This window comes from Pimephales promelas, chromosome 1 (genome assembly GCF_988280905.1).
Source record: "Pimephales promelas chromosome 1, fPimPro1.hap1.1, whole genome shotgun sequence".
Taxonomy (NCBI): domain Eukaryota; kingdom Metazoa; phylum Chordata; class Actinopteri; order Cypriniformes; family Leuciscidae; genus Pimephales; species Pimephales promelas.
Genome location: NC_142769.1, coordinates 28,034,390 through 28,059,119, shown reverse-complemented (window position 1 = coordinate 28,059,119; position 24,730 = coordinate 28,034,390). Strand labels below are relative to the sequence as shown.

Below are 24,730 nucleotides of genomic sequence, written 5' to 3'. Positions count from 1 at the left end.
ATACCGAGTACCATTATTGCAGCCCTGGAGAGAAAGACAGAGAAAGGCAGAGGAGGATGGAAAGAGAGCCAGGGAGGAATTGAAAACAAAAGCACCGCTAGAGGCCTGAAAAGCATTGTGAGCATGTGAAACACATAAGAACCTTAGAGGACAATAGACAACTACTGGAAACCTCTGTGACTTTCACCAAGACACTCTCTCGTTCCCCTCCCCTCTCTCTTTCACAGCTGTTTTCATTGAGGTCAAGCAGTGCACTTTTAGATGAGATTTAGTCTGGTTAAAGTTTTCAATTCCTCTTCTTTTGTGGCAAATGTAACAACAACAACTTCATACCACTTGGAGCGCAATTGTTCATTCATAAAGTGTAATATTAGTTTTTGTCAATGTACACATTAATGGTGGCGCGTCTGGGAACAACAGTCAGGCGCTGCAAGCATTCCTACCCAGAAGGACCCCCTCTATCCTTTTCTTCATAGCTCTTTTCACCCTTTCTTGGGAACTTATTCAAGGATGAATAAAGCCTGACTCAAGCTATCCATTCACTTCTCCGCCATGCTGAAAGAAGGGAAGGAAAATTGCAGAGCCTAGCATTCAAACAAACTCATTCATTCCAAATGACTGTCTTGCCCCACATTTTTCGGTTTTCTCTCACTAATTTCACATTCACGTTTATTTTTTCACATTATCTGACAATTTGGTGCTTGCTTCAAATGGCCTTCTCCCCCTGCAGCAGTCACTCCTGAGAGACGTGAAGGTCAATGGAAGTTCCACTAGCTGCCTCTGCAGGGCTCGTTTCTGTGTGTATGAGCTTGTGTGTGTGGGAGACTGTTGCTTTTGGCATTATGATGGATGATGAACTTAGAACCAGGCTGTGTATTAGAAACAGGCTGTGCATCAGTGCTATGGTCAGTTAACTTGATGCCACAGGAGGCCTAATTCTGTCTTAGTGTGTGTGCGTTCGTGAGACAGAGAGGGTTTCATATTAAACTTTGCCAAGTTAAGGGAAACGAAAAATACCCGATGACCTCACGCTACCTTCCATCATCTCACTGTCTCATACACGCACGTATCAGTCACACCCACCGGCTCCGTCCAAACAGGCTCAGGTTTGTGAGAATGAAGTCTTGTTAGGCGAAAGATTTACAGAAAAGGAGAGAGGGATGGAAAATATGCAGGAAGGATGTCCAATTCTAATGACGTCCAGATGGAGCAACCACAACTATCTGTTGCTAAAGGACAACTCTTAAAGTAAACACTTGACATTTTATAAATTCTAAAATTCTAACTTTATTCTTCCAGGGTGGCAGGAATAAATTAATAACATGACCTTTCTAGGAAAACGTTTAATGTCTGAAAAACGTTTAAAATTAACATTTTCATCGCCAGTACATGTCCAGTAAACAATCCAATCTAGACTCATTGGACACCTAAATAAATGGACTTCTGGAAATAGAGCCTAGTTAAAAATGACATGAACTACTGACAACACTTCAGCCAATGAAGCAACGCAATGGGATCATGTGATACTAGCTGAACCCGATATGCTGGCATGTTAACTTTCTATTGAGAAGTGGGCAGAAAAAGAGATCTTAAAACTGCAACAATCACTAAATGTGATTTTCTCAAGCGGTTTGTGATCAAATGTAATAAAACTATTAAAAACCGTCATTGCAAATGAAAATATTCAAGTTTGTGTGTGAACATGAATTTCCACCTCACTTCGCTCCACCAACAGCAACAAACTATTAATTTTGTTGTATTGGTAGCAAGAGAAACACACCCAGCTCTTCACTCCTATTAATAAAGTCTTTTCTGACACAGCACTGCAGATGGCCAGCACACTCTATAAATAATGCTTTATCTGGGCCACGAGTCGAGAGACAGACATTTTATGTGTACAAGAGATGCACATCACTAAAACTCGAGCACATGAAGAGATTTAGCTACCTGCTGGTGAAGGTACAAGTAAGAAAAAAAAACATTACAGGGTACAAGCAGACATAAACTGCTCAATGTGATGGGTCTGGGCTGCCAAGATATAGCTTTTATTGCTGCCATGGTGTAAAAGATTAATAATCGAGGGCCAAAGGCATGGCCCAAGCTCTGGGGTGGTCTACAGCCCTCTGGATTCAATGTTATGATAAAATATCATAACTATATCACTCCCTATGAGACTTCACAGTGAGAATTTGACCTTTGCAACGAGTAAAAAAATCTCCAGTAGTGCAATGCAATTCAAGAAGCTAACGGATTTCCTTCAAGAAACACTCAGACTTCAGACTTGAACTTTACATGGATTTTTAAATCTTAGCACAGATTCAAATATTGCAACGAGACAATTAACATGGTTCAAAATGATCGTTAGCCTAAATAAAGGCTTTTTTCATGACTGTCATGCTCACTAATGAGAAAAAAAGTCTACAGTAAAAAGTATAACCCCTGAGAAGAAATTGAGGGCAAAGAGAGAGAAAAGGAGGGGAGCCAAAGGGAGGGGGTGACAGAGACAGACTGAATACAAACCTAAACACAACCCTTTGGATGAACTACTTAAGACTTGTGGGGGCCCTGCATTCTCACCATCTCTTCTTTATCTGTGCAGTATCAGAGCGGTTTCTCCTGAAGCAGATGGGCAATATACTACTTTTAATAAATATTAATAACTATAATTCAAAACCATGCTTGTTAAGTAAAGGACTTTCTTCACTTTTTGCCAAGAGAGCCAGCCACAATCCCTTTGACCCCTTAAAACAACGGTATCTTAACCCAAATTAGTGTTCTGGGGGAAGATATGATGCTCAATTTATCTATAATCAGTGGCGGCTGGTGGGTAGTAAAATAGAGGTGGCGTATTTATAGAAAACAACAGACATTAAGACAATATAAATATAAGTTCACTTACCTAGCCTATCACTTGAAGCAATAATCCAAAATCCCAGACTGATCTCATGAAGTAGCATGTGTATGACACGGCAATTCGTATTTCCATTTTTGGCGTGCTATCAACAAGCATAATCGCTTTTCAGCATGTTTATGAACGCCGTTGACTTAACGTTATTACTGTATATAAATATATGACTTACCTCAACACCGTCCCTAACCCTACCCGTCACTGGGGTTAATGGCATTTATGAGTGTTCCCCTACCATCCTAGGAAAAAAAAGATCGCTCCCTAGATGTAGATCTACATTTTGCTTCGTTTCGCTGGGACATTTGATGGCGTGTACAGACACGCGGAATCACTCGGACATTAATGGCGTAGACATACACGCATACACGCGGATAGCTCAAAATGCGTAGAGATAACATGCCACTTGACTCGAAAGTGGCGTGTATGTATACGCAAAAGTCATGATGTCATGTTGAAAATCCATTCTTCTGTCCTTTAAAATGTCTTTGTTAAAAGAGCATGTTTGGCCGTTTAGTGAAGCTGACTGCTGTAGCCTATTTCCAAGTTGGCATGGGGTCTTCATTTATAAATTTTAGTTGTTGTTTGAATGGTAGTTTAGTAAATTTGTTTGCGATCAGATCTCCAATATATCTGCTCTCCATAGTTTCAGGGGTAACAGTTCAACCTAATATCATATAATTTAAGCTTGATGAAACATTAAATTGTACTTCACAATTTTGGCTAGACTGGGCCTCCCTTGCCTCCCCTGACGAGCCACCACTGTCTTAGCTTTCAAGCATTAGGGAAAAAACAAAAATCTTTGTGAGAGTTGACTCTGTTTTTATCAACCAACTTGAACTCGACTGTGTGTTTTGGTATTTATAAGTGTCTGAACACGTTTACCATTCACTCAGCCTCAGGATCTGTGTCTGTATGGGGCAGGAAGGTAATAGTTATCACAAGCTACACAAGGCTGATTCACATATAAGATTATGCAATGTTGTACCCTTGACCTACTTTGTTGTTTTTCTCCATCAATAGAAATGAAAGATCGCTATTATAAAAAAACACAAACACAACACTCAAGGTACACATGTGAGAGACATTAGACTGTAATGTTTATATTTTTTTGTAGTTCACATGTAGTTCCCATCCTGCCAAGGCCTGTAAAGTAGGCTTCAAACTAGGTCACAGAGTTCTGTTTCTGAATTTTGAAAACTTTATTAAAAACAAGAATATTAAACCACCTCTCCTATGGTGTAATACCTTAAAAACAAGAACATTAAACCACATTTACACAGCAGTTAGTTCTAATTTGATTGACCAGCATGAGTGATGTACATCACGCTGCCTTTTAGTGCACTTGGAAATCCCACTTCCAATTTGAGCATTTACTGTTTTGACTCATGCATTGAAGAATATTTCATTTTTATATTACAAAAAATAAAAGTGTATTTATTTTTATTATACTAATTGCACTTATTTAAGGGTAGTATTTAACAAAAACATTTTGAAAAAGTAACCCGAGTGATTAAAGTCAGCATGAAAAAGAAATTGAGACGTCTGTGAGGTGTATCCAGGAGGAATGGATTCTAGAACAACTAGATATTCAGGGCAGGACTGGATAGTTATCGATTTCTAATTACTGCGATCATGAATGAGATATTTTCGGAGGTGTGGATTAATGAATTGTCAATTTTGATTTTGTGGTGACTTTAAAATGTGTTGTCAAAAAGTTGATTTGTACAAAGCACCTTGATATTGCAGAAATGGAGAACTGAAAAAATGTAAGTAAATTAGAAAAATGATTAATGACCATCCACAGCAAAAACAAGGTTCTAGCAGCTGCATTATTACTGTTTCTCTTTGCGGAAATGAGAAACCTGGAGTGGAGTGGAGCCGGAGCGGAGTGAAAACAATCCTTTAAAAGTGAAGAGGAATTTGCTGCGGGCCTGCGGCTCCACTAATACTCGCAGACGCGTCAAATGTTCTGGTTTCGCTCGGAACAAATTAGCATAGAGAAAAGTAAACGAACTGTAAAGTAAATTTACCAGCATTACCTTTTGTAGGCTAGAACTGTTTTATAAAATGAATATCACACCATGCTGATTTTGCTGTTGTTCTAAAAACCGTGCTGATATTTAGTAGCTACAACATCTATTTTTACCTGTTCAATATATTAGTGAGCTATCTCAATTCGAGAATGCCTTTTGGAGACAGACAAAGGCAAGAGCTCAAGTGAAGTCGGAACATGGAACCACCGTGGATTTTATGACTTGAGGAAGAGTAAATTACTGCAATCTACTTTACTCTTAAATGTGTACAAGAATAATAGTTTCGGCTACTACAGGCTGTCGAATCCTCATGTGTTTCATGTTTTAAATTAACCTAGCTTGCGCAATGTAAAACGATACAGAAGGCGAACCCGTAGGCTATTCTATGATGAACAAGTTGTCAACGAAAACAATCCCGCTCCACTTAATAGAAACTGAAAGATTTTCCCACTCATATTCTTTCAGCAAGAAGCGAATTCACATACCACCTGAAAACAGCTGCTGATCGCCTCTAGCATAGCCTACAAACAGCACATCACAACAGCACAGCAAAAGCACATGCTAAACCCCATTATTAGCTTATTCATTGTAACGCATCGCGATTATTATACATAAAAAGAATCAATAGCACCCGCCAAATATTTAGAAAAACTAAAAGTGCCAATGAGTGTGAAAAGAATATGCACAGCTCATTATACGCTTTTAGCTTATAGACTATAAAATGCACAAGTATAATTTTTTTTTGGATGAAAATGCATTCTGTTTTTTTTCTAATAATGCCATTGCCAAGTCCTAATAGCCTACATGAGTAAAATAGACATATGCAACTTACCGTTTTAGGTCATGTCGTGAGGTTACCTAATTTCTCATTCCTATCGCCATAACAAACTCCTGTCATAAATAAAAAACAAATGATAGGCTAGTCCGAACACTCACCTTCCGCCGTTAATTCTCCTCGGGTGATCTGGAAAACACTTCCCAAAGTGTGTAAAACTAGAGCAATTCCCACAAACACATCGAGCGTGCTTGAACCCGCCATATCAGATATCCACTGAGGCTGGTGTCCTCAGTATTTATTTATTTTTTTTGCTCTGTCGCCGCCAAAGAAAATGTAAAATAAAGACAAACAGCGTGTGGTGGTCAGTCGCTGAGCATTCCGCGCACAGGCACTGTGTGTGTGTGTGTGTGTGTGTCGCGCGCGCTGCTGAAGCTATGCCTCGCCGCTCCTGTGATGCGAGGGTGCGCGACGCGCTTCCGATAAAGCGTTTCCTTGAGACTCCAGACCCAAACAAATCCTAGCAAGCAGAGTTCAAGACAATCTAGATTAAAACCCCGTCTAGCTCGCCTCTTATCACTGCATTCACCACGAAACCAGGAGACATGGCGTCACACATGTACTCTGATGTGGGGTTCACAGACATGAAGTGGATTTGGATTCGACGGTTCACTGATTCTTAAGACATGAGCAAAACATGTCACACAAATTGATCTGACTTTATTGTTTTTTATTTTGTTTTTAACAGTAACTGTTCCACTTTAAAATTAAGAAGAAATTATCACTAGGCTATTTTAAAACAATACACAATTTCATTAGATTTAAAAAATATATTTTTATTTAACTTTATTTCATAAAAAAAAATATATATTAAATAAAATATTAAAATTATAATATAGGCTACCATAAAAAAATAAATAAATAAATACATGTAAATAAATAATTTGTCTTTTCTATAAATAACTCAGAGATTCGAAAAGAGAAAGCCAATAATTATATAAACTAACAGGCCTATTAATGAATATAAAATAATATACAAAACACTTACAAAAATGTATAATTTTTTTTTCCAGTATTTTTTTCAGTTTTTTTTTTTTTCAGTTTTGTAGTATCTTTAAAGCTGCAGTCCAAAGCTTTTTTGGGTTAAAATTTATCCAAAATACATATTTGAGAAAATACATAACCAGCAGTGTTCAAAACTATATCTGCTTGTCTTCACTCGATTCAAAGTGGTAAGCTTGAAATAATGTTTTTAACTCATGGTACTGGTGGATTTCAAGCACGTCTTTGCGTCATTACGTCACATACACATAAAGAAGGAGTCTCAGCTATTGCTTGCGAGGATGTTGGAGGTGGCGGTTTACAGCCATTGTAGCAGAACATCACCTGCTGTTAGCATTCCATTGACTCCCATTCATTTTGGCGTCACTTACAGCGAATAACTTTACATCTGAGGCATCCAAAGACTCCATTTGTCCATTACTTATTTCTAAAAAAAAACACAACAATGTATAAAAGGCTCCATGTTGTATCTTATGTTATGGCCTGTAGAAGCAGTTTTTGTAAAAATGGGCTAACGATTGCGTCAGTTAATCCTATCTTTCTGTCGCACAGTAGAGAAATTACCATAGATGGAGAAGCGTGGTTTGAGGGGACGTGGAGGCATAAGTCCGATAAAGTTGAGGGAGAAGCCCATAGAAAGTCATAAATTTGATCCTGCTGCTCATGGACAGCTAATACTCACTCTCTCTGTCTTTGTGAGATTCGGAAGGGAATTATTCAGATTTCACTCGGCACAGCTACTAGAAGACATTCAGGTTGCTCACGTGACAGGCGCAGAACGCCTGGCTATCAGCTTTTAACAGGCTTTAATTTTCTCTGTTGAAATCAATGGGGTCGCTGTGTCCTTTTCTTTTACTGTCTATGGGATATAGCACTTGCACGCACATTCGCACAAAGAACAAATATAGACAGACATGTGTTTGTGCAGATCTCTGTGCATATAGATCTATTTAAAGGGGTGATGAACTGAGAAATCAAAATTTCCTTGAGCTTTTGACAAGAGGTCACCATATTTTAAGAATATCCTGTAAAATTCAGAGCTGAAAACGTCCTTGTTAGTCCAATAAAAGCTTTTATTGACACCAGCCTCAGCAAACGCCTGTTTTTTCAAAGTGGGAAAGTATGACGTCAAAGAGGATAAAACACCACCCCCGCAGAAGAAGATCAACGCCTACTTCAGCACGCGGTTTAGCCCCGCCTACCCATTCGTGCGTTACACACATAGCTAAATAACACAGATGCCTACCTCGTGATGACACACTGGATCGAGCTACCGAGCAATATAAAATATTATGCAGTGCTTGGTTGTGAAAGAAGACAGTCGCTGCATATGTTTCCTCTGGATTCCAAAAGGACTGCATGGATAAACTTTATTTAAATGACATTTCACTCCAGCTGATGAGGTAAAACATTGTCTGTCTGTTCACTTCATTTCACTGAGGATTGTTTTGTAAACAAGACTGGATTTGCAGACCGATTAAGAGTAAAGAACGGCGCTGTGCCGTCTATGTTGGATCTGACAGGAATTGTGCAACACACGGACTCTGGGGCGAATCTTTCCGGTTGCCATTTGCAACATTGGATGTTTTCAAAATAATTTTCCCCACGTGCATCGACGGGTGAGTCGAAACTCATTATATTATGCAAAACTGTTATCCGCTCACAGCACTTCCAAGTCTTCAGTGCGAGACGACCATAAAAAACGAGTGTATTTCAGGTAGGCTCAAAATTTGGGTAGCTACAAAATAGCTTATTATTCATTTTGATTTCAAATGCGACATTGATTTCATAACAGTTCAATAAACGATAGGTAGTGTATTAATATTACGTTATGTTCATTTTAAACACAATATTGTTAGTATTTTTGCAACCAAACTTTATAGCTCCAACGAAAGCCAGCAGAACTGCAGCACACAGCAGTGTTTGTGAATGAATCTGCGGCTTTGAAGTTTGAACAAATCGTGAGTCAATGATTAATTCATAATAACAGCCACTTGCTTCGTTACTGAATGGCTTTGGCCGAAAACCGAAATCTCCACTTAAGCCACTACTCCCTACCTCCTATGTAGGGGGTAGGGAGTAGAGCAAATATAGTGAACTCACCAGAATAATAGAAACACCACTTTCGGACACTACTTTCGGACATCAATGCATGATGGATGTAGGTCTTGGGGTAGTGACCATCGGTTGTACACTACTTTTCAAAATGCATTCTGGGATACATTGAGTGGACTATATAGGGTATAATAATCATCACTATATTCGGACAGCACTACAAAATGGCGAGGTCACTATATAGTCCATATATTGTGAGTAGTGGGAGATTTCGGACACAGCCATTGAATGACTCCCTCATAAAGACGGTGACTTGCCGCCACCTACTGGCGGATTAAATTTTTTTAAATATTGCATATTTCTCTATTGGACTTATTTTTTATTTAAAGCATTATTTATTTTATAAAGAAAAAATATTGCACTGGAAACATCGATTTAAGGGGGCAAATATTATCCCTTAAAAGCCTATTTTATAAAGAAAAAATATTGCACTGGAAACATCGATTTAAGGGGGCAAATATTATCCCTTAAAAGCCTCATCAGAGGTCACATACTTCAAGGTTGCCGCAGAAATACAAAGGTTTTGGCATTTAGTGAGAGCAGTGTGTTTGAGTCGGTGTGTTTTCTGTAGTTTTTGTATTTTAATTTATCATCGTCATGGTAAATTATTGTGTTGGAGGTTACAAAAACTCTGGCCTTTCAGGACATTGAGTCCACAGGTTTCCTAACAAGAAAAGTGCGTTTCTTGCAGGTGAAGGGACGGGATTTCTCTTCCACATCGGCTTCGAAAAACGAGGTCGTGTGCCTGTTCCGCGTTCACTTCAGATCGGAGGATTATCATCTCAGCAATATGATGGAGTTCAACATGGGATGCAAGATTATTGATCGTTATAATGGCATCAAATAGTGTGATATAGGTAACTTAGGCTGTGTCCGAAATCTCCTACTACTCACTACAGTAGTGGACTATATAATGAGCTCGCCACTTTGTATAGTGCTTCATCTCCCATAACTCACTGCCCGGACTCATCATCCATTATCACATTTACCCGTGTCTCATTATCTTGTTTAGCTCACCCCTGCCTGGTTTTCTCACTCATTATCTGCAAAGTCTTGTTTAATGTTAAACTGCAATTCCGAGCATTCTCCCTAGTTTCATGTCTCTTGGTTTTTGGACTTGCCTGTTCTGTGGATTACACTGTTCCCTGCCTTGTTGTGTTTATTTGTTTGTATGGACCGTGTTTAACCCTGCTTACTTTGGATTAGGCTACCCTGTTCAATAAATGCATTTGGATCCACAACCTTTGTGTCTCAGTTCGTGACAGAAAAACTGAAAGAGATGGAGACATGAAGAAAGACATTAAAATGAAAGTGTGGAATTGATGAAAGGGCTAGATTATGCTGGCTGCATATTTTTATTCCACTGAGATTCAGATGAGCTGACTGCGCATTTAATAACAAAAATGAAACACCTCTATGCAGATGTGAGCGTGTGTGTCTATGCTTGACGAATATTATACTGTCTCTTTCTATTAGTTTTTACACCTCAGAAACACAGGCAAAATGTCTTCAAGAAAAGTTATTTTCCTGCCTCACACTGTTAATTGAAAAATCCCAAAAGCAAGACAGGAAAGTTCCAGTTTGGAAAACAAAACATTCCACTACCAAAATGAAGAAAAACAAAAACAAGATAATGCAATAAATAGCTGTAGTTTTAGAGGATACAAGGAATTGTTTTATTCGCACTAACTAAATTGGTGGCAGAAAGGAGTTGAGGTCTAAAACAGGTACTTTAGTGGTTCTAGTTATGCTGACATCAACATTGCCCTACATGTTGAATAACAAAAGAAGTCCAATGGTATATTTTCAGTATCATAATTATAGTCTTTTAGAAAGTGTATTCTCCAATCAAAGCATTTGTTTTGAATACTGGTAGAAAAGTAAAAAGATTGCAGGATTAAAAACGCCACAATATGACAGTTTATAGCACTGAAAAATTCCATATTTCAACAGAGTTCATACATTTACAGCTTTTGTTACAGTTTTCTGTTACCCAGAGAATTGTCCTTTTCACTTAAACACTGAAACAGTATACAGTAGTTAACTATTTCACTTGTCTTTGTTCATGTTTTGGTATCATTATAGTTTTCAATTTTATCATCTGTCAAAATGTGGTCTGCCTGAATCCAAAAAGGAGATCAAGCTGTGATTGAACCAAATACCGATATGATTTGAAGTAATGAAAATACAATATTCTCAAAACCACAGAGATCTGGAAGGAGAGTAGGCTAAAAGCAAAACAATATTTGAAATGGCACAATGAGTCCATATTAGATTTGATAAACCTTTCTGGATTACTGTTATATCGTGGTCATCTTAAATATTTCATTTTAATAAAGATATGATTTTCCTAGCTTTCCCTTTACAGTATATTCTGAAAGACATTGTTTGGCATTTTCAAAGAAACAAAAAACATGATGTTAAAAACAACAAACATAAATTGCCTTTCAAATCACAGAAATACATTTTTTATTTTGTTGCTGAACATGAATATTTGGCTAACACCATGGTTATGTGTCTGTTGCTGTTGAACCTACATAGGCATCTATCAGCAAATGTTAAAGCAGGCACTGACATAAAGTGTTGGCTCTTGTAAAATAAGATGGAAATGTAATTTCAGCACCTCATAGAGACTTAATATGTGGAATGAGTTATGTCATATTCTATTAAGAAACGTTTTATGACTGATGATTGCAACTGCTCATTCTGCTTAATTGAAACTTGTTTGTGTTTTCACCTTTCCTCCCATGAGTTTGTGTAAAAAAACAAACCTCTGAACCCAAGCAAGTACAGCCATGTTGTCGGGGAGGCTCAAATGAAGTGGAAAGCGCTTTAAATCTTTAGGGACATGACGGCCAGTGTTTACGTGTCTGTTTTCTTCAAGCTTCAGAACTGTTTGGGCACTTATAGAGTGGGTTGGAGAAAGAGAGTTTGCTTTCCTTTGAGCTGGAGACCTGAATAGCACACACAAGCAAAGACAGGCCCAGATGTACAAATGAAAAGCACTGATTATACTTATAGTACATTTACACAGAGCCAGCAATTGCATCCCATCATTATGGTGAGACATTATGATATACATTTCCTCAGCTGCCTTCTCTTCTCTAGTACCTTATTTTATTTATTATTTAAGCAGAAGATTAAAGGTATTATTATTAATGGTTGTCCTCCGATCCCAAATCATATCACATCACGGCATATCAAAACTATAACTGCAGCCAGTAAAATTGAGTGCAAAGCCATTAGTCCACAAAATGCATTGTACATCATCGATATGTCTTTTAAAAGTTAAAGTGTTTTTAATGGTCAGTCACTATGTTAATTATGACAACTGGAGTTTCATACCTTTGGATCATCTTTCCATGGGTAAACGCTGATGTTTAGTTGAGGATGTACAGGCCACCTTGGTCTTATGTCAAGGGAGGGCAGCTGGAACAAGAATATAAAGGGTTAGTTCACCCAAAAATTATGTCATTAATGACTCACCCTCATGTCGTTCCAAGCCCGTAAGACCTCTGTTCATCTTCGGAGCACAGTTTAAGAGAGCAGAGAGCTTTCTGTCCCTCCATTGAAAATGTATGTACGGTATACCGTCCTTGTCCAGAAAGGAAATAAAGACATCATCAAAGTAGTCCTTGTGACATCAGTGGGTTAGTTAGAATGTTTTGAAGCATCAAAAATACATTTTGCTCCATAAATAACAAAAACTACGACTTTATTCAGCATTGTATTCTCTTCTGGTGCTATTGTCAATCCGCGTTCACGAGTCCGCAGTAACGCTGATGACATAAGACAATGCTGACGTGTTCTGGTGTGTCCGTATATACGGGTTCAAATAAATATGGCTGGGCAAAAAAAATGCAAGTCTTCCTCTGTGTTGAAATCCTTAGACATGTTTGCGAAGATTGTATTGTTTAGTGTGCGTCTCCTTCAGACTGTAAACGAAGCTCGGGCGCACTGATAACATGTCAGCAGCGTCTTGCTTCATCAGGATCACTGAACGCGGATTAACAACAGAATTGGAAGAGAATAAAATGCTGAATAAAATCGCAGCTTTTGTTATTTTTGGACCAAATTTTATTTTCAATGCTTCAAAACATTCCAACTTATCCATTGATATCAAGTGGACTACTTTGATGATGTCTTTATTTCCTTTCTGGACAAGGACAGTATACCCTACATACATTTTCAATGGGGGGACAGAAAACTCTCAGACTAAATCTAAAAACTGTGTTCCGAAGATGCACAGTCCTACGGGATTGGGGTGAGGGTGAGTCAATATTAATGATATAATTTTCATTTTTAGGTGAACAATAAATCACAATGCACTGGATCAGTGGCCAATCAGAGCACACCACTTTTCAGAACGATGAACTTTGTAAAAATCCAAGCGTTTTAGAAAGGAGGGGCATAGAGGAGCAACTGCTATGCTTTAATAAAATGTCAGTTATAGGGAAAACTGCCCCTCACTGCTCAGGAGAGTAAAAATTACTGCATGTCCCATGCAGAATACAGCAAGTTTAGCACTGAGTGTTAAATGAACATGCTCACACCAAAACACACACACAAACTTAGGCTTACAGATCAATATTTCCCATCAACAGTGTGACAAATCTCTCCTACACCTGCAGAGCGGTTCAAATTACTGAATAACACCGTTCGCTCCAAAGTGGAAAACAGGCAGTAAGTGCAAAAGAAAAAAAACGAAAATGGAAAAAGAGTGTCTACTGTCCAGGGAATGTAAGGAGCTAAATCCAACATATAAAACAAGGCAGTGAAAATGAAGATCTCTATTAATAAACAAACAAACACACAATTGCATACCATAAGCCGTCAGAGAAATCAACTCATTTGATCATGAAATTTAAATATTAAGGTGTATGACTGACCTTTTTCAGCAAGTCAAAGGTTGAGCTATCCAACTCTTCATTAGCAATAAGACCGGAGTCTCTTTTCAGTCAAGAAAAACATTTAACAAGTTCAATACCAACAGACATATACAGACACTTTCTATAGCGTTCATCTTAATGTGAATGGACTTACTTTTGTGAATGTCTCTTTTGAAATAACCAGAACAAAATGACTCCAGTTGCAATGACTACCAGGATCACAGTTACACTTAGTCCAACACTGACAGCTGCAGAGAATGAGAATGACACATATTATTCTCTCTCTCTCTCTCTCTCTCTCTCTCTCTCTCTCTCTCTCTCTCTCTCTGTATATATATATATATATATATATACACAGTGGTATGAATAAGTTTTGGCACCCATGCTAAAGTTGCTTAAAAAGAGGAATAAAAAATCATCATTTGGATATTGATCTTAATGCCTTAATTAGAAAAATGAGGAAAAGTCCAACCTTTTAAGGATACAAATTTTCTTTGTGAATGAATAATGTATCATAAATAAATAAATGTTTTTCCTTAAAATACAGGGTGCATAAGTCAGGGCACCCTATGTTAAATTCCCATAGAGTCAGGCAGATTTTTATTTTTAAAAGCCAGTTATTTCATGGATCCATGCATCCTGATAAAGTTCCCTTGGCCTTTGGAATTAAAATATCCCCACATCATCACACACCTTCCACCACACCTAGAGGCATGGGGTACTTTCCATAAGATCATCTTTCAATGCAAATCAAACCAGCTATTAGGCTAACTGAAGTAAAACCATGCCAATCTCTAGGTGTGGTGGAAGATGTGTGATGATGTGGGGATATTTTAATTCCAAAGACCAAGGGAACTTTATCAGGATGCATATTATCCTGGATCCATGAAATAACTGGCTTTTAAAAATAAAAATCTGCCTGACTCTATGGGAATTTAACATAGGGGTGCCCTGACTTATGCACCCTCTATTTTAAGGAAAAACATTTATTTATTTCTGATACATTATTCATTCACAAAGAAAATTGGTGTCCTTAAAGGTTGGACTTTTCCTCATTTTTCTAATTAAGGCATTAAGATCAATATCCAAAAGATGATTTTTTATTCCTCTTTTTAGGCAACTTTAGCATGGGTGCCAAAACGTATTCATACCACTGTATATATATATATATATATATATATATATATACACTCACCGGCCACTTTATTAGGTACCCCATGCTAGTAACGGGTTGGACCCCCTTTTGCCTTCAGAACTGCCTCAATTCTTCGTGGCATAGATTCAACAAGGTGCTGGAAGCATTCCTCAGGGAGTTTGGTCCATATTGACATGATGGCATCACACAGTTGCCGCAGATTTGTCGGCTGCACATCCATGATGCGAATCTCCCGTTCCACCACATCCCAAAGATGCTCTATTGGATTGAGATCTGGTGACTGTGGAGGCCATTTGAGTACAGCGAACTCATTGTCATGTTCAAGAAACCAGTCTGAGATGATTCCAGCTTTATGACATGGCGCATTATCCTGCTGAAAGTAGCCATCAGAAGTTGGGTACATTGTGGTCATAAAGGGATGGACATGGTCAGCAACAATACTCAGGTAGGCTGTGGCGTTGCAACGATGCTCAATTGGTACCAAGGGGCCCAAAGAGTGCCAAGAAAATATTCCCCACACCATGACACCACCACCACCAGCCTGAACCGTTGATACAAGGCAGGATGGATCCATGCTTTCATGTTGTAGACGCCAAATTCTGACCCTACCATCCGAATTTCGCAGCAGAAATCGAGACTCATCAGACCAGGCAACGTTTTTCCAATCTTCTATTGTCCAATTTCGATGAGCTTGTGCAAATTGTAGCCTCAGTTTCCTGTTCTTAGCTGAAAGGAGTGGCACCCGGTGTGGTCTTCTGCTGCTGTAGCCCATCTGCCTCAAAGTTCGACGTACTGCCGCTCACTGGATGTTTTTTCTTTTTCGGACCATTCTCTGTAAACCCTAGAGATGGTTGTGCGTGAAAATCCCAGTAGATTAGCAGTTTCTGAAATACTCAGACCAGCCCTTCTGGCACCAACAATCATGCCACGTTCAAAGTCACTCAAATCACCTTTCTTCCCCATACTGATGCTCGGTTTGAACTGCAGGAGATTGTCTTGACCATGTCTACATGCCTAAATGCACTGAGTTGCCGCCATGTGATTGGCTGCTTAGAAATTAAGTGTTAACGAGCAGTTGGACAGGTGTACCTAATAAAGTGGCCGGTGAGTGTATATATATACAGTAGTTGATTATCTGCATGGGAAAAAGTATACTCACACATCCAATTACCTAGTTTACTATCCGGTATCACAGATGTTGTGGGAGTAATTGATTTTTGTTGGCAACGATTCCCAGTCCACTGTGATGGACAACTAGAGAAAGACAGAAAAACATCATTATTGCACAAACACGCACACACAGACTTTGAATGGCAGAGATGATTGAAAAGGGAATGTTGGCTCATCAACTTTCCAAAAGAAAGATAAATAAATAATTGCATGAAAATTTGCTTGGAGACATCCACATGAGCTTAATATCAGCAACAGCCTTCCCTTGGTTCCTGAAATGAGAAAACGGCTCTTTGCTCCTTTCTTTTACTTTCTCCATGTGTTTTCTTTTCCTTTTCTTCCGTGTGGGGAAGATCTTTTCACATAAGGAATAGTCCTTAAGCTATTCTGAAACAACCTCATGCACATATGCACTATGTCTGTGAGCATCTTAAGTAATTCTCATAATTTATTAGCGATGACATACACCATTTCAAAGAGAAAGACAAGGAGAGAGAAAACATTTGAGGCTTAGGGGGGGTTGATTCAAACGAAGAAAGATTGTGTTCCTTGGCACAAGGAGAACAGTAATTACAGAAAGCATGCTTTGGCAGTCCACTGAAAAGTACATGTTTAAACTGAGGGCCAGGGTGCTGATACTCTTTGTATAACTCGCTCACATTTCAATGTGATATTCAGCTTGCACAGTAAGACAGCATGAATAATTCAATGAAAGATCTTCAACAGGGTCTTGTCATCTACTTGACCATGACCGACAGGTGAAGGTGGGGATTTTTTTCCCAGGTAAAACTGAAAAGAGATTTTAGGTCTTTTTAAACCATAATTACAAAGACGTTTAGAAAACACGTTCTGTAGCAAAAATCACAATATATTTGGCCTCCATAACAAACCTACAGTATATGTTTCATGAATTTATATTACCAGCAATAATAAATTTCAATATAATATTAATAGGCATGAGTACAAAAGGAGCGATTACTAAGATAAAACAAAGGTGTAAAGCATCAACAGTGTAATTAAATGAAATTAAATATAGCGTACATGCAAGTCTATACATTGTACTTCTAAGAGAATTGTATCAAATTATTAATTTAAATGTCACCCAGCAAACAAATTTAGGTTCTGGGAACGTTAGTTTTTGGTTCCCAGAACGTTCCTAGAACTTTCCCTCAAGGTTAAGGGAACGTTCCCGGAACATTCTCCTTACGTTATAAAATGGAACCTAAAAATAACCTACATGGAACATTCCTATAACGTTCTTGTTTGGTTCCCAAAAAATTAACCTCTTGGGACCATTCGGGAATGTTAGGGGAACGTTCTGTGTTTGCTGGGCTGTAGTTGAGGACACTTAATATAAAGTGATACCAAATACACAATTCCTTTTGAAATATTTTCCATTTCGTTATTACTCTTTTGGGATCCACTTCTGTTGCATATATTACTTTATGTGTGTGCATTTTTGTGCTTGAGGAACATCTCAGGTCACGACTGTAACCCTGTTACCCTGAAGCAGGAACAAGACAATGCGTTGAGACGCTGTGGTAATGCCTCTGTGTGATTGAATCATGAAGCATGTGTGAAATCAACCAATAGCGTGACAGAACGTCATGGCTGGTGACGTCATCACCCAGGAAGCTGTAAAGCATATCTGGAACAAACAGTGCTAACTTCTGTAAGGGCTGAAGCAAGTCGATCAAAGGCATGCAGGGAGTATGACAGGGCGACGCAGCGTCTCGTTCCATCTACAGCATCACAGATGTCTTGAAGGAAAACTCCTAACCATACTCTTAGTGGAGTGGGCCCAAACAGCCATAGGTGAAGGCCACTGACCACTGACTCGTAAGCAAGTGAGATAGCCTCGACTATCTAGTTACTCATCTTCTGCTTAGATGCTGGGCACCCTTTCCTGGGAGACCCAAAACAGACAAATAGCTGTTTTGACTTTTGCCACAGCCCAGCTCTGTGGGCGTAGGCAATGCATAATGCCCTGACTGGGCACAGCAGATTAAGTTTCTCTTGGTCTGATGTTTAAAAGGGTGGAGGACAGAAAGTCTGCAGCACAACAGGTCCTGCGATATTAGTGGGGACTAGAGTGCGGATCGGGCCGCATTTTTCTGTCCTAGCCGCGGGCAAGGGTATTAAGCTTTAGGTTGTTGAGTTGATGATTGCTCCACCAGCCCAAAACATCTCTGTCATCCTGAATTGTATGATTTTGAGTCGAGTACATCTCAACTTCGTCTGTGGCATCTGCCACAGGTATATTTTTCCACTCCTCAAAGTCAACTGCAGCTTTCTTGGGCGCTGGTCCTTGGGTGCGGAGGTCACTGAGCTGTCACCGAACCTCCTGGAAAAGGTTGTTTCTCTCTCTGAGGACGACAACATTCAGAGCTGGCTATATTTAGGCCAAAGGAAAGTTGCAATTTTTTGGGGTTCTTGGATCTCCACTTTATGCAAAATCTAACAGAGATCCCGCTCGCGGATGATGGCTTGATTGGGGCTGTCAGTCTTTTTTTATGTTTTGTTGCAGTGACGCTTCAGTCGCTCAAACCACAGAAACACCAGGTTTATGGTTGGGCACTGGTCGCCTTCACGCTGGGCATCATAAAATGGCTGCAGAAACTCGAGAAGAAAGTAAAGGACATCTGGAGATATGTCATCTGGATCCACCAGCCCTCTCTGCGATCATTTAGTTTTTCGCATAGTTCTTAATAAACCAAGTGGACAGAGTTTAAGGTCAGATATACTGTGCTAAACCTTCTGTCTGCCTTTTGGATGACTGTTTTTGACAGCAAAGCTGCCATGCCCGACTTTTTGACATATTTGACAAGTGCCTTGGTAGCTAGAGTGTCTGCAACAGTTGGAGCATCTTGGGCAAGTTGTGTGGGGTCTGGGGCGTGTCTCATCACCGTATTATAAACGTGATCTTGGCAGTCAAGTCTTCGATAGGGTCTGAGGGCACTGATGATGTTTCTCTATTGCCAGCTCATGGCACGGTTTTGACACAGTTGTGGGATCAGGCAGTACATCCTGCGCTGCCACTGAACCATATGTAGCCCCAATGTTAATAAGCTGCTGGGCCAGCTCAATGAAACCCCCTCCTTCAATGGAACGAAATGGTCTTATGTGTTTACAGCAGTACTCAACACATTTTTCAGTCAGTTTTTGTTTGGCCCGCTGAGGAGTTTTTCTTGAGGAACTAGCAAAGGCAGTGATGCTCGGCTGCAGTAGCCCAGGTGACTTACAAACTCTATCCACATGACGCTGCAGGGCAGAATTCCCGGTCCTCTTGCTGTCATATTTCATGAGAAATCCTCAACATTACATTGAACATAACCAACATGTTCATCACTATCGGGCTTGACAACTATGTAGAAAAACTTCCACACAGTAGACTTTCCTTCATTTTCAGTGGCTTTAAAATCTCCTGCCTCACGCAGCTGCCATGAGACCCAACAGTCCTTGAAACGGTTTGAAGCTTAGAGAATCGAAGCGATTGAAGTGGAAGAGAGATGTGCCTGCATCATTGTCGAATCCCAAACCACACCTAGAAAAGTAGTTCTCTGAGCTGGAAGCAGCACCACTTTTCTTGACGTTAAGCCTTAACTCCAACTTCCGATGCTGAACTTCGATGTGATCTGATTGAGCAAGAATCATCCAATTGTCAATGTAATTCAACACTAGTGTCGCAGAGGAGCCAGTGCTGTTTCCACGCCATGTGAACATGCGGGGTGATAAAGCTGAGCCAAAAAGGAAGAACTCGATATTGATATGCTTCGCCCCTGAACCTCAGGAAATTCCTGTGTTGTGGAAGGATGGAGACGTGGAAGTATGGGTCCTTGAGATTTATTGTGACAAACCAGTCCTCGGACCCGATTTGTGACAAGATTTGGTTTAAAATGAGCATCTTGAATTTGATCTTCGTTACAGAACAATTCAGATGGCACTAATCTAAGATTGCCTCCCATCCTTTTTTGGAACTATAGTAACTAAGTACTGGCTCTAAAACCCGGATTCTCTGCTGGGAGGAGGAACATGCTCTATGGTCCTCATGTCCAGCAGAGCCTTTACTTCTTGCTCCATGACCAGAGCCAGCTCGGCATCTACCACTGTGGGGAGAAACCTTTTGAACCTGGGCCAGTGAGACCAGAACTGAATTCTGTAACCCGTTTCTACCGTCAGCAGGGCCCATTGAGATATATTCGGCAGTAGTTTCCATGCTGCCAGAAATTCTACTAAAGGGTCTCTCAAGATTGGCCTCTGGTGTTACTTGAACATCCCTGAAGCAAAGAACCTGCAGGGAACAACCAAACTGATTTCTCTTCGCTGTAACCCAAAGCACATAAGGTGGCAGGGTTGGCAGACCAGCTCCCTGAGGGCACAGAGGGGAAATGGGCACCATATAAGTTGACCACTACACCTGATGGGACTACCCTTAAACTTCTCTGCTGAAGTCTTCTTAGAGACAATAATGATCCTCAGATCCGCTTTATTCTTTCGAAGGCTTTGACTGTGAGCCTGACGCCCCGACCCCCGGTGTTTTTGCGGGGGGCAACACTGCTTTTGCTGCGCTTGATGAGAGCAGCTTGTAGACGCCCAGCAGCCTCAGAGACATGAGGTTTCTTTGACTCCTGAAACCTCTTGACGACTGAGGTGACAGCATCGCCAAAGAGGCCAGGAGGGGAAAGCGGGGCATTCCGAAGAATCACGTTTCTCTCCATGGCCACCAGGGCTGCCATAGTGTGGCCGACTAAATTGGCCATCTCCTTGGTGGCCCAGAGAAATAAATCTGTGGTCCAACGCAGTTCTCTAATGGCATCAGCGCTTACTTCCTTGTATGTCTGCAGTATTGACATTGTGTGGCCGATGATGTTGACTCAGGGGAGAGATAGCTCGCAATGTTCAGCCCTGGACATCGCCCCATAGCCATAGTGTTTCAGCCCCATGATGATGTTTGAATAATGGGGGGCTGAAAAAGACAATAAGATACACGTTTCTTCCACCTGTCTTCGACACCCCGGTGTGGAGTTCGGAAAAATAACAATGAGGAATGCATGCTGAAGCGCCTTCCTCAAAGAGCGCCTGGCAGGAGCGGAGTGTTCTCAAAGATTGCTGCTCACAATGCTCACAATCAGACCCCTTAAGGGCTGATTTTGCATGCTCCGCTCCCATACAAACAACACAAAGCTTGTGTGTATCCCCACCCATGATATAACAAGGGCAGGGAGAGGCGCACGGCTTGAACTGTAGTTTGATCGCCATTTACATATATTTGTCATGTTTACAAAGGTGAAATAACTCCCGAGTAATAGAGAGAAATGCTGTTTCTGTTCTAAAAGATTCACATAAAGCACTTCCATGAATGCTTTATAGTTTCCTGGTTGATGACGTCACCTGCCTATGATTTTCCGTTACACCATTGGACTGATTTCACACGTGCTTCATGACGCAATCACGCAGAGGCGTTCCCACAGCGCCTCGACACAGCGTCTTGTTCCCTTGAAAGGGAACTTACATGCACACTGGTCCATTCTCCTTTACTGCACATCTCCCTCCATTGAGACAGTACCCAAAGGGACACTCTGAAAAATAAAACGTATCCACATATAATGTTGACTTATGTTAAAATAATCATCCTGAACAATAAAATCATATAAGGCCCTCATTTCACACTAGTAATAAATCCAGATCTGGGGTGATTACATTGTGGTTTAAGTTATGGGATGGCAGCGTAAGGGTGCAAGTTCCAACACAGTTGGGGGCAACCCTTAATAACAAGAGAGTTACAGAGAGTCTCCATTAATGATGTGTCCTTGACCGAGGCACTTCACCCCCACGGTGCTCCTGGGCTACAGCTCCTTTAATCAGATGAGAGCAGGAATAGTCCCCGGAAGAAAGTGCCCACTTAATGAGAAGTAATATATTATGTAACTCCTAAAAAGTCACTTTAATGTAATGGGCTTTATGCTATAAAGCCATAAATTTTACCCTTCATTTAGGGAATTTAGTCAGATAATTAATAACTACTGATATGTTTCTTTCCATCTTTTTATACATTGTCTGATGAACAATGCTTCGCGACTTAATACCACAATAATTTTTCCACCCAGATTTTTATGAAAACACTATAATAGTGAAATCCCAGAAATAAACTTACATAAATAACAAAATCACATACATGACCGTTCAAAAAGTTTGGGGTCTGTAAGACTTTTGATTTGTAAAAAAAATATACTTTTTTTTAGTAAGGATACATTCAATTAATCAAAAAGGACATTGATGATGTTACAAGAGATTTCCATTTCAAATAAATGCTGATCTTTAAACACTTTATGCAAATTTCTATTTCCAACAGATCACCAGAATAACTAATGATAACTTATAATGCCTTAAAGTACACTCACCTAAGCATTATTAGGAACACCATACTAATACTGTGTTTGACCCCCTTTCTGCCTTAATTCTACGTGGCATTGATTCAACAAGGTGCTGAAAGCATTCTTAAGAAATGCTGGCCCATATTGATAGGATAGCATCTTGCAATTGATGGAGATTTGTGGGATGCACATCCAGGTCACGAAGCTCCTGTTCCACCACATCCCAAAGATCTGGTGACTGTAGGGGCAATTTTAGTACAGTGAACTCCTTGCCATGTTCAAGAAACCAATTTGAAATAATTCAAGCTTTGTGACATGGTGCATTATCCTGCTGGAAGTAGCCATCAGAGGATGGGTATATGGTGGCCATAAAGGGATGGACATGGTCAGAAACAATGCTCAGGTAGGCTGTGGCATTTAAAAAATGCCAAATTGCCACTAAGGGGCCTAAAGTGTGCCAAGAAAACATCCCCCACACCATTAAAACACCACCAGCCTGCACAGTGGTAACAAGGCATGATGGATCAATCATTCTTTTTACACCAAATTCTGACTCTACCATCTGAATGTCTCAACAGAAATCGAGACTCATCAGACCAGGCAACATTTTTCCAGTCTTTTACTGTCCAATTTTGGTGAGCTCTTGCAAATTGTCGCCTCTTTTTCCTATTTGTAGTGGAGATGAGTGGTACCCGGTGGGGTCTTCTGCTGTTGTAGCCCTTTCGCCTCAATGTTGTGCGTGTTGCGGCTTCATAAAAAAATTTGCTGCATACCTCGGTTGTAACGAGTGGTTATTTCAGTCAAAGTTGCTCTTCTATCAGCTTGAATCAGTCGGCCCATTCTCCTCTGACCTCTAGTATCAACAAGGCATTTTCACCCACAGTAATGCCGCATACTGGATGTTTTTCCCTTTTCACACCATTCTTTGTGTGAAAACCTAGTAAACCCTAGAAATGGTTGTGTGTGAAAATCCCAGTAACTGAGCAGATTGTGAAATACTCAGACCGGCCCACCTGGCACCCACAACCATGCCACGCTCACAATTTCTTAAATCACCTTTTTTTTCCCATTCTGACATTCAGTTTGGAGTTCAGGAGATTGTCTTGACCAGGACCACCCCCCTAATTGCATTGAAGTAACTGCCATGTGATCGGTTGATTAGATAATTGCATTAATGAGAAATTGAACAGGTGTCCCTAGTAATCCTTTAGGTGAGTATATCGCAAAACTGTTTTTTGAGTGCAACAAAATTAATATAACAAAAAAACATTAACTAATTAAAAAAAAAAAGTACATGAATGATATAACCCCTTTAAATACAAAAGTTAGATGAATGAATGTGTTTGTGTTACCATAGCAGCTGGACTCATCAGAGTTAAAAGGATGGCAGTCCACAATATCGTTGCATCGACTCTGATACGCTACACACTCTGCCGTCGCCTCACACACTAGTTCTCCTTCTTCACATATCTTAACCGCTACAAAGACACAGAGAGATAGTTTCATCTGTTGGTATTACAGCTATGATGTACTACAATGTATTTTAAACAGATTTATGCTTGGGTCTTACGGCATCCATATTCATCTTCTCCATTTGGGCAATCTAAAACAGAATCGCAGTGCAGTAGTGCAGGAATACAGCTGTTGTTCATGCAGCGGTATTCTCCTGTCTCACACCCTGTTTGAGGTGGCGTAGTGCCAGGAGCCTCGCTCACACACATCTCCTCATCCGAGTGGTCAAGACAGTCGACCTCGCCATCACAGTGCCAACTCAGTGGTATACACTCGAACAGATACAAACACTGGAAGAGCTCCATTTGGCATGTGTGTGGGATAGGGGTCACTGGACCTGAACATACACAGAAACAAAATGGTAAACCCAGTTTTCAATTTGGGAAGAGCTGAGAATAAAAAGCAATCAGCAGTTCTGTACCTCCAACAAGACATTGCCTAGTAAAAGAGAAGTCATCCACAGCAATGTCAGTCCACTGGTCAGCTCCCACTTCTGCCTGAATGCTTACTCTGAATGGTGATGCATTTGATAAGATCACATTAGCATACTGCCAGCTGTCTCCATGGTTTCCACAGGTTGCCCACATTAGTAAGGGTGTTCCACTGTGGCCCACAGTATACACCTGCAATAAAGTACACAGACCTCATAACACAGCCTTCAGAGCTCAGTGTTTTATTTAAAGCTCAGTTTAAAAAATAAATAAATTGAACTCCTGCACAATGCTCCTAAATATTT

At 40.1% G+C, this 24,730-nt stretch overlaps 2 protein-coding genes across 5 annotated transcripts in view; both read right to left on the bottom strand.

Moving 5' to 3' along the window:
• plxdc2b (plexin domain containing 2b) overlaps nt 1-6,316 on the bottom strand; it is a 94,022-nt gene extending 87,706 nt beyond the window's left edge. Inside the window, exon 1 of one of the 3 annotated variants that reach the window (XM_089129369.1) lies at nt 5,878-6,316. In XM_089129369.1, coding sequence (XP_088985495.1) covers nt 5,878-5,980 — 103 coding nt within the window. In that variant the 5' untranslated portion in view covers nt 5,981-6,316. The remainder of the gene's footprint in view (nt 1-5,877) is intronic. The other 2 variants (XM_089129370.1, XM_039692757.2) reach the window with 2 other exon arrangements.
• Nucleotides 6,317-10,889: 4,573 nt separating this feature from the next.
• malrd1 (MAM and LDL receptor class A domain containing 1) overlaps nt 10,890-24,730 on the bottom strand; it is a 41,652-nt gene continuing 27,811 nt past the window's right edge. The window contains exons 25-33 of one of the 2 annotated variants that reach the window (XM_039693319.2): nt 24,416-24,617; nt 24,053-24,331; nt 23,835-23,960; nt 21,621-21,687; nt 16,098-16,192; nt 13,937-14,030; nt 13,783-13,843; nt 12,239-12,322; nt 10,890-11,847 (exon numbers count right to left, since the gene is read on the bottom strand). In XM_039693319.2, coding sequence (XP_039549253.2) covers nt 11,773-11,847; nt 12,239-12,322; nt 13,783-13,843; nt 13,937-14,030; nt 16,098-16,192; nt 21,621-21,687; nt 23,835-23,960; nt 24,053-24,331; nt 24,416-24,617 — 1,083 coding nt within the window. In that variant the 3' untranslated portion in view covers nt 10,890-11,772. The remainder of the gene's footprint in view (nt 11,848-12,238; nt 12,323-13,782; nt 13,844-13,936; nt 14,031-16,097; nt 16,193-21,620; nt 21,688-23,834; nt 23,961-24,052; nt 24,332-24,415; nt 24,618-24,730) is intronic. The other variant, XM_039693320.2, reaches the window with a different exon arrangement.